Source organism: Daucus carota, chromosome 3, assembly GCF_001625215.2.
Source record: "Daucus carota subsp. sativus chromosome 3, DH1 v3.0, whole genome shotgun sequence".
Taxonomy (NCBI): Eukaryota; Viridiplantae; Streptophyta; class Magnoliopsida; order Apiales; family Apiaceae; genus Daucus; species Daucus carota.
Window position 1 is genome coordinate 2,422,677 of NC_030383.2, and position 10,608 is coordinate 2,433,284.

Consider the following 10,608-nt stretch of genomic DNA (forward strand, 5'->3'; position numbering starts at 1 on the left):
TCAGTTGCACCTGCTGCAGTCTGCAGTAGAGGCTACATGGTCCTTCATCTCCATCACTCGATGATAACTAGCGTATCCAGTACTCTGCACATTATCAGGGAATAGGTCAAATCTTGTTTCATCGCATCGTCTCGAATATAATATCTTGTGAGAGATTGTATCATAGACCAAACTAGACTAATGAACATATAAGTTGGTTATTAGCGATAACTATGCTAATATATTATAGTGCTTGTTTAATCTATAAAGTTTATTTTTAGCGGCAATTGCAAAACCAGATCATAAATAGAACAATGCAACATAAAATAAAAGACATAATATTCTTAGTACTATGCAACAATATTTAAATACAGAGTTCACAACATTCTATTGACATTAACAAGTTCTTTACATCAACTTGGATGAAGATTCCAAAGATTCATGTGAAACTAAGCAACTGATTATCATTCCGATTCCTTTCTCCTTTCTTTGATCCTGTCAAGAATGCACCGCAGAAAAAGCTTATCAGAATCCCGAATATGGTAGAATTTCAGGCCAATTACTTGTTCTTGATTTTCCTATTGGTGCTGGTGGTCTGCTGCGGTTACAGGAAGATCAGGTTGAAGCTCGAAGAATATTACAAGGTGAGACCAAAAGGAGATGCAGATCACGAGAAACAAACCGATGAAAGTCCTGTGTCATTGCTGCAAGTCACAGTGTCACGCCCCATAAGGGTGATATTTGGTGATGAAGCTGTTCTAGAGAAGTATGATCCTTCAGAGCTGGCTCAAATTCCGAAACCTAGGCTCGGGGAGGGGACACTAGGGACTTTATATAAGGCTGTGCACAAATTTGGCTCTACAGTTACTATCAGGAAGATACGGAAGGAGGTGGCTAGTTCTGATGATTTCGAGTTCTGGATCAAGTTTTTTGGAGGTCTGCGAAATGATTCAATCTCGAAACCGATCTTTAGTTTCTGGTATGGCGGGGAAGCATTTGTTGTGCATGAGTACTTCTGTTTAGGGAGTCTGGAGGAGCTTCTACATGGTTAGTCTTTTAACGACAGTCTTTTTTTTTTCCTATCTTCTCATTTCTGGTATTGCCCTTGCTACTCTTACGGGATGCCAAAGGTTCGAATCTTGTCAGTCAGGTTTTTTTCTAACTTCTCATTTCTGATATTGCCCTCGCTCCTCTTACGGGATGCCAAGGGTTCGAATCTTGTCGGTCTCGCTTTTTTTCTAACTTCTCATTTCTAATATCCTCTCGCTCCTCCCACGGGATGTCAAGGATTCGAATCTTGTCAATTCAAGACGTGTGTGTAAGAAATATAATTAGCGTTTGCATGTAGGAACCGAAGGCATTCAATATACGCCATTAACTTGGAAGATTCGACAGCAAATAGCACTCGATGCAGCCAAGGCAGTGGCTGCAGTACACAAACAAGTGATAACAAATGGTAAAGCCCTTGTATGTGGAGTGATCAAGGCTTCTAATATCTTGATCAATATTGATTTTTCTGCGCGTCTTTCTAGCTACGAGATACCATACCTTATACCACCTGCAACAATCATAAGAAGAAATCCAGGTCGAATTGCACCTGAATTAACACACAGCCAATACAAAGTTCCTAAAGTTTTTACGCAAAAGTCTGATGTTTACGGCTTTGGGATACTGCTTTTAGAGCTTGTGACAGGGAAAAAAGCTTCGGTGACAAACTTGGGGGAGTACATAAAAGAGAAGAAAAGAAGAGAAGGCTTGGAGGGAATACCTGATAAGAGAATGGTAGAAGTGAACCCGAATGTGGTTGCTTTTGTTGGCATTGCAAGACTGTGTCTTCGAAATGACCCTTATTCCAGGCCTTCAATGGATCAAGTTGTGAAGATGATTCAGGATCTCGAGTGACTGGATAATCTTCTTGTAATGTATTCCGAGTGTCATGATTAATGAGTTCGGTGCCGGATAAAATTTTTATATCAATTCGGGTTTTTTAAAACTCCATATATATATTTAATTCGAATTTCTAAAAATCCAAGTATATTGAGTTTGATTTTCAATATCAAGGTATATTCGATTCAGATTATAAAATCTGAATCGAATATACCCCTAATATATATATATATATATATATATATATATATATATATATATATATATATATATATATATATATATATATATATATATATATATATAGATTTTAGATCCAAGGTTTTTCTTGAAATATTCGCTCCCAGAGGGAGGATCCAAAAATAAACCCAGATGGGAGCAACATAAATTTATGGCAATCTGACTGAAAGCGTTTGGAAGATTTGGGTCCAACATTAAGTTTTAAAATTTTTGTTTTGGTATGATATTCTAGTTTACAAAATCCGCATAAAGGTATAGCTGGGTGTGTACATGAGCAATCAGTATAGAGGTATAGCTGGTGTAACAGATTGAAAGAGAAATGCTCTCAATGAACCTTTGGGATTAAAACCTACAACTTAAATAGCCTCTCTTTTTTTTCCCAGTCACCTGTGAACTTGAATATCTTAATCTTCTTCTGATTCTGAACTTTCTGAACTCGACTGCCTGCCATTTCCATTTGCGGCAGCCTTAGTATTTGTTTCCCTTGCGTCTTCTTCATCTTCACTATACTCACTCTCATAATCCTCGTCATATTCTTCCTCGTCATTCTCCTCCTCTTCTTCAGCTCCATCTTCTGTAATGGGTCCTTCCTCTGTGATGTGAGCTCCGCGAGTACCAGCTCGAGTTCGTTTTAAGATTTTAACTTTCACGCTCGTCCTGTTGTCACAGCCGATCCATGAGTCACAAAGTAGATAAGAAGTCAGATTATAATTTCCTTCCGCTGGTGCTTGGAATTTGCCGATCACTAGTCGTGAGCCGGTCTTTACTTTCTCAATTGCTTCTTTAGTAGCTTTGCTAGTTTCCTTGGGACTGGCCCCTGAACCTTCCATTGTCTCCTCAATTGCTTTCGAAGCGGCAGTTATAGCTGTTGCTTCATCCATGAATATGACCTTTTGGGAAAACCATACATTGTTTGAATTGGGATCTGCTAGCAGAAACCAATAATTTTCTTCTTTGTGAAAGGGATAGTATGGGGCATGGGGGAGGGCACCGATCAAACCATTACCACGTTTGACCGTGACCCAAGCCTGAACTGTAACAACGTCACCCTCCTGTATTCCCTCTTCACCTTCAGTCTCACAAGTAACATCGACCGTTATGGAAGGCATCATCTCCAATACTCTTTCGACATCTTGAACATGAGCAGCAGTGAAACCAGCAACTTGAGAAAGCAGGTCATCACGGTCCTGAAGGGTCATATCTCGTAGATCCTGAAATGACCGCACTTTCTGGAAAAAAGGTGGACCATAGAAAAGAGAAATATACATTTAGTTAAGAGAAGTAGAAATAGAGAATGAAAACAGAAGAGTGCATAGGGATTTAGTTACCTAATACAATTAAATAGGAAAATGCCTAGTGCCACAAAATTTACCCATTTCCCGAATACTATTAATACGCTACATGGAGAACAGTGCCGCCAAGTTACATATAACTGAATTGTGTTTAGACTTTAGATAGTTGCAGATGAATAAGAAAATTAAGTTGAAACGAAAAAGCAGGATTCCAATAATATAATGACTAGCAAGTAAAATTTCCAGCAATACACTGTTGACGGCATGATGAATGAATTACTTGAGCTAATATCTTACGCATTCTCCAAAAGTTTTCTTATATAATTAAGTGACAGAGGGTATATCAAAATTGTATAAAAAGGTGGTTGAGACAATAATTGGCTTAATTATGAAGTCCAAATCTAAATGACAGCACGACCAAGCACTTAAGCTGAAATGTACATTATCTATCAATGTTTTAGATGTTATAAGTTGAATCCTATTGAACCATTTGAGGAAAGGAGGTTCTTAAAATACAACACCGTGACAGAAAAGGTCAATATCCCTTGCATTTATGGCTGAATAATGTACTAATAATAGCATTCATAAGAAGACAGACAATTATTCACATTTCCTAAAGCATGAATATAAAGCGGTGACACACCTTGCGTGCTATCTTCTTTATGACAGCTTCACTAAAATGCGGTAGCTGCAAAAAAGGTGCACTGCCCTCGGGAGAACCTCCACCACCTTTCTTTGCGCTAAGAGGAACAGCCTGCAACATTGTTGTTGCCACAGTAAGAGTGATTACGAATAACAGTCAAGATGTCACTCCAAAGATAGAGGTAGGGCCTTACGCCCTTTATGCACTAATGCCATAACATGATCACATGCAAAGCTATTAGTACAAAATATACAAATTCTATATCATGACATGCTCCATTCACTTGTTGATTTTTTAATAAATTAATCAATTGCCAGTGTAATTAATATATATTTATTCATGTATGGTACATGTAAATATAAAATATAATCATGTTTAGTCATGAATGCACAAATATATGTATGTGTAAAGTATTTTTAGTTAGTAGCAAGTGTAAATACATGCATACATGTATATTATAACAATCGGGTTTGTCCGGGTTTTATTTCAATCGGGCTGTGCCGGACTTATGGGCCAGACTTTTTGTGCATCTGTGGTGGACACCAGGCCATGTATACCTGCTGAACTCTAGCTAAGTTCACCATCAGCTTTCATTTTAAAAAATATATGACAAGATTCACCACGGCCTCATTCATCAAAACTACACAAGTTTATTTTTTACATATATGATATATACACACACGTAAAATCTTTCACCTCTTCTTAAAAAACATTATAAGCAAGATTCTGAATTTCTGGTGTTCAAAAATACAACCACTGACCACATCTCCCCGTTAAAATACACACTTGTATTAACAATATTAAACAGAAATCCATTTGAACATGTGATAAAATTACACTTATCAAGGTTCAGTATTAAGCCCTTTGCTTTTTATAATTGTTTTGGATGTGATTACCCGTGACATTCAAGCTCCGGTTCCTTGGTGTATGCTTTTTGCTGATGATATTGTGTTAGTAGCCGAGTCTCGAAGTGAGGTTAATGTGAAATTAGAACAATGGCGTATATCGTTGGAGGGTTATGGATTGCGTCTGAGCCGTTCTAAAACTAAGTATCTGTGGGCAATGCGTATGTTGCGTTGGATCTGTGGTAACACCATGACAGATCATATACCGAATGATACTTTTCGACGTCTTTTAGGTGTTGAGTCTATCTCTAAAAAGATAAGGGAGGGACGTTTACGTTGGTATGGACATGTTCGGCGTAAATGTAACTCAGCACCGGTTCGGAGGATAGAACATATATCGGTTCGGGGCAAGAGAAAGAGGGGTCGGCCTCGTCGGACATGGGCTGATCAATTAAGTTTGGACATGGGAGCCTTAAATCTCACGGGTGATATGACATTGATAAGAATGATTGGAGACGGCGTATTAGAGTAGTTGAGACTAGGTCTCGTGGCTCACAGAGATTATGAGGGTTGTGGTGTTATGTTTTAAGAGAAGGGTTCAGCTCAGTCATTACCAGATGCATTCGTGTCAATCAAAATTGTTTGGGTAAGTCCCATGTGAAGAAGACCATGGGCTAAGGTATTATATTCTTAATATAGCACACACTGTTTTAGTTGTTGTGCACTAAGCCGAAGGTCTTCACGGAAACAGCCTCTCTACTTTAAGGGTAGGGGCATGACTGCGTACATCTTACCCTGCTCTAAGCGGTGACCAGAGACGGTCTTTAAGAGTGGAGAACAAAGACCTAAAGTTGACTGGAAGGGGCCTTTGTGCGGTAATGGTAAATACTGACTTCTGTTTTGTTTTTGTTTCACCACCAGGTGTGATTTTAATTACCATCCATGCCATAGCTGCGCATGACCACCACCACCACCCCCCGCCCAATCCCCATATGTATCAGGTCACGCAATTTACAAGAAAAGTAACAGTCCCTTGCTTAATGGATGGTACATAATTGTGAGGAATTCAAGATTTTCTTATTATCTGAAAATGATCAAACATTGATTACCATTCATTCAGTCAATAACTACTGTGAAGTGAATATCATATTACTATAATGCTATTCTAGAATTCTCAAGGGAGCTATATGGTCTAATATAATATTGAAGTATAGAACACAAAACAAACTTCACTATATACCTACAATGTTCTACAGAGAAACTTAAAATATATTAAAAAAACAGTAACAAACCTGAATAACGCATTGAGAAAGTTCTACGACCCCAACTGCAGGCCTTAGCCAACCATGACCCTGCGCAGTGCGTGGTATAATAGCCATCTGTGACAATTAATGCAAAAAAAAAAAAAAAAAATCAGTGACAATTAAACATAAGTTTATTCAACTATGCGCCTAATTTTAATCTGCCTCTACTTTCTTTAAATAATTAATTTTAAAAGCTGAGATAGATTGTTTATACTTATATAGAATAAGAGCAAGGCCGAGTAGGCTTCAGCTCTTATAAATTTGAATGTTGGGGTATTAAGAAGCCAACAGCACAAAATAAAGAGAACGCCATTAAGTCCAATATTGTAAGAGATGACCTAGGAATCCTAACAGCAGCTATCATATCGATTATGGTCAAGACAATATAAATTTAAATTAGTAAAATGAACCATAGAAATTAGAAATATAAAGCATGCACCCAAAATTCATCTTTCCATTATCAAAGTCATTGGAGGTGCACTTTCAAAGACACACACACACGTGTGTGTGTGTGTGTGTCTGTGAATTGCACATTTTGGAAATTACTTTCATCAACTCTTCAAGAAGGCGAGGTGCAAGCTCCAACACACGCTTAAAGTCACGCTGCAATTCTGGTGACAAAGCTGCTGTATCACGAAGTAAATGGGCTTGAACCAATAGCTCTGTCTGCAATAAGAACGATCCCATAAGACCATGTACAGTTCAATAAAAGGGCAAAAGGACAATTCCAGATCCCAATCTACAGGCTAAATTCTTGCAAAGAATAAGATTTTCTATATGAATTACCTTGACAAGGGCCGGATGCTGCTTCCAAAACTTTGCCTGCTCTTGCTTGATGTTCTTAAGGTCCAAATTCAACTCACTTCGAACCACCACAAAAAGCTTCTGAAGAGGTTCAGCATCAGACCTACGAACTGGAATCTCCATGTATTCAGCAGCCTTAATAAACACATCCATGACTTTGCTGCAAAATTCAGCATTACAGAGAAATAAATGCTATGAAGGTATCTGTACCAGCTCACCTATATTCACAACTTAAAGAGCCACACAAGTACTCTATACATATACAGAAGAAGAATAAATTGTCATTTAGGTATGTGCAATTTACGATGTCACCCATAATTTTCAACGTTCTTACACTTAAACATGGTTTCATACAACAAACCTGAGAAAGATATTCCGTATGTGACAAGGACCATCATACATTATAATGAACAAAGTACAAAAGGAAATGTAAGCACCTGTTATATTAGAAAATATTATGCACCAGCTTACATGAATAAAGGTAACGTATATTACATGTCTCCAAAAAATCAAATTCGTGTCATCTAACCAAGTATAATTCATTACTAAGCATTTAACATCATATGTATACATGAGTAAATTGGATGTCTAGCTTATAAATATAATAAAAAATTCTCAACACCCTAATATAAAGAATAATACCTTGGGGCCAAGGAAGGCTTCATGAAGTAATAATAAGCTGACAGTGTCTGGTGCATGACATAATTTCCGGTATATTTAGATGACCTTGACAGATATACAACAGCTACAACCAAGGGCAAAAGAATACAGACTCCTACAATCCAAAGCAACAGTATCCCGCCGGATGCACCATCAATATTAAGCAGGAACTGAGGCAAAGCTATTCCCATTTGGAACCCCTACACCCAGAAATGGTATTAAAAACTTCACTAAACCGTTGAACTGCGACTCTAAGTAAGCACTATACAAAATGCATAATAATTAATAAGGTTGTTCCATGAGAAAGTACATTACCTGTCTACCATCAGGATGACCATATTTTTCAAAATTCTCACGCGAAATTGGATCTGTCAACGCTTGATAAGCCTTTGAGATGGACTCCACGAAATACTTGTTTGCATCTGAATAATATAAAGACCAATTAAATTAAAATTTTAAGGCTCTAGTTCCTGTCAAAATAATATGAAAAAGTACAGCATGTAGGTCAGAATATGTCAAACCTGGATCTGGATTTTTATCAGGATGATATAGTATAGAAAGCTTCCTATAGGCCTTCCTTATTTCAGATTCTGAAGCTCCGGGTTCTAGCCCAAGTATACTAAATGGCTCGAATACTTGAATCTAACATGCACAAATAAAAAACGCTGTCATAATTGAATTAAACATACAACGCATTCAATTGGTATATTTCCATGAAACATTGCCAGCTCAATATTCAGAAAGAGGCAACAGTAGCACATAATCAACCAAAATATGAAAGCATGATAACCATCAAAATAAAACAATTTTATATTTATTTACCTCGCGACTCATATTTTTTATGTAATAAACAAGGACACCCATGACGACCCAGAGCAGCACTAGTGTCATGTTACTGCATGTTGAGAAGTTTGATATCTGCAATATATATTGGAAAATACAAGGTTAATATGATAAAGGTAACTAATATACGTAAGTCATCACTTGCAGAGCAGTAACTCACCCGTTTAAATATTGATCTACGGTACTTTCCAGACCGAGAGCAAACTGAACACTCACAATGGATAGGCTTGGCTTTTTTTGAGGCAGCACGGCATAATTTTAGTATTGTATATGGCACTAAAGGAATCGCCAGCATTGTCAAAATGAAAATCGGAAACAATCCACTATTTTCATCTGAGGTGGCCATGAGATTATGTTGTCTCTGTCAATGTGTAATGCTTACAGTACCTAAATGAATTCAAATAATCAGCATCTATAACATTTAACTGTAAGTCTGTAATGTAACTATTGTATCATATGCAACAAACCATCTTCCATACCAAACTCTTCAAAAACTATGTAATAAAATTTATCCTCCATAATAGCAAGCGTAACAATCAGAGCAAGTTTCATTAGTTAATAAATTAAGGATCATGCATAGGATATTCTAATATGCAACAAACCATCTTCCATACCAAACTCTTCAAAAACTATGTAATAAAATTTATCCTCCACAATAGCAAGCGTACCAATCAGAGCAAGTTTCATTAGTTAATAAATTAAGGATCATGCATAGGATATTCTACATGTAGTGGCTTGATATCATAAATGGCTCTCGGATGTATTATACCAAAGAAAAAGATGGGACTTGTACCAAATTCACGAATAAGTTATTTTGGAGCAACAATATGGTTATGGAAAAATTAGCCATTATACCACAAGAGTCCCCATATCTGACCCAAACAAGTTACAAAACCTAGTTGTAGCTAATCACACAGCCTTCATTCCTATTGACAACAGAATGCAACGAAATAGTATGGTAATGAAAACAATATATAAGGCACACATTTATAAGAGTCATTAAGATTTGATTTCAGTTCATCCATGATCCCTTAAGAGAATATATATACAAAATCCAATTAAATTATTTTACCCACAATTTGTAATCAACTGTTCAATAAAAAAATAAAGGTACCCGCTACAATTAACCACTACATAACTATGCACTACGAAACTTGATAAAACAAATCATATTCAAGATTTTCGCAATCACAAATTGAGGACATCAGAACAATCCACTACAAAATCCACATCCCAAAATATCAACTACGTATCAATGCACCACAAACTTAACAAGACAAGTCCATTTCAAGTTTTTTCACAATAATTCATTTAAAAACCAGCAAGGAAAACTAATAATTCTTTTCGCCAACCAAAAAAGATATCTAGCACACAAATTAACATCACATTTCACAAAACCTTAAATCAATATCAAATAATCACATAAATGTGATAATACATAAATTCATACGATATAACCACATCCAAACCACACATTTCCGATTGTAATTGATTTTAATAATCCAGTAATCCCCTGAGACCAAGCACATTTATCTTACTCTTTTCCCCATATTTTCTACTCTGCTCATCAAAAACACGTGTGAAAAGCATCAAATCGATCCGCAACCTCATCACACATCTACGCACCACGAAACACCACACGACTCATATCAAAACCACCTACGTAAACCAATAAATTACAATCCACAACCAAACACACCTCAACAACATACAAATTCGCAGTATAATCGACTAATTAACCGCAAAAAAGTAATCAAAACTAAATTCAATTCAATTCAGAGATAAACAACAACAAAATCAATCAAATAACTCAGATCAACACGACAAAACCCTAATTAACATCAAACAACACATAAAATTGATCATAAACATGAATCAACAAAACAAAGCTATATGTATGATTTTCACAACTTAATGACAAATATGTACCTATGTGTGTTTGTGTGTGTATGCGAAAACTGTGTGTATATACCTGAAGAGAGAAGAGGGGTTTTATAGATGTGTGTGTATAGGTTTGGAAGCTGTATGTATATACTGGTATATACTGAGGGTAGGACTGCAGGAGGAGGCTGAGCCCAGATCCGGAGGTGTAACGTAATTGTCACTGCAAT

General features: G+C 36.7%; 2 protein-coding genes across 3 annotated transcripts; one reads left to right on the forward strand and one right to left on the reverse strand.

Moving 5' to 3' along the window:
* Positions 1–366: 366 nt before the first annotated feature.
* On the forward strand, positions 367–1,991 carry LOC108212044 (probable inactive receptor kinase At4g23740). Its single transcript, XM_017383775.2, has 2 exons — positions 367–1,026; positions 1,328–1,991. The coding sequence occupies exons 1-2, from the start codon at positions 519–521 to the stop codon at positions 1,879–1,881; spliced, it is 1,062 nt and encodes a 353-aa protein (XP_017239264.1). The 5' UTR covers positions 367–518; the 3' UTR covers positions 1,882–1,991.
* A 250-nt stretch (positions 1,992–2,241) lies between these two features.
* Positions 2,242–10,608, reverse strand: LOC108214891 (dnaJ protein ERDJ2A). Of its 2 annotated transcripts, none has more exons than XM_017387130.2 (11): positions 10,470–10,608; positions 8,658–8,884; positions 8,477–8,572; positions 8,176–8,296; positions 7,970–8,076; positions 7,637–7,854; positions 6,977–7,154; positions 6,737–6,856; positions 6,179–6,265; positions 4,042–4,152; positions 2,242–3,335 (listed from the first exon to the last, which is right to left on the reverse strand). In XM_017387130.2, exons 2-11 carry the CDS (start codon positions 8,841–8,843, stop codon positions 2,511–2,513), a joined length of 2,049 nt encoding a protein of 682 aa, XP_017242619.1. In that variant the 5' UTR covers positions 8,844–8,884; positions 10,470–10,608; the 3' UTR covers positions 2,242–2,510. The 2 variants fall into 2 exon arrangements, with proteins under 2 accessions (XP_017242619.1, XP_017242620.1); XM_017387131.2 differs by having other exon boundaries at positions 10,427–10,552.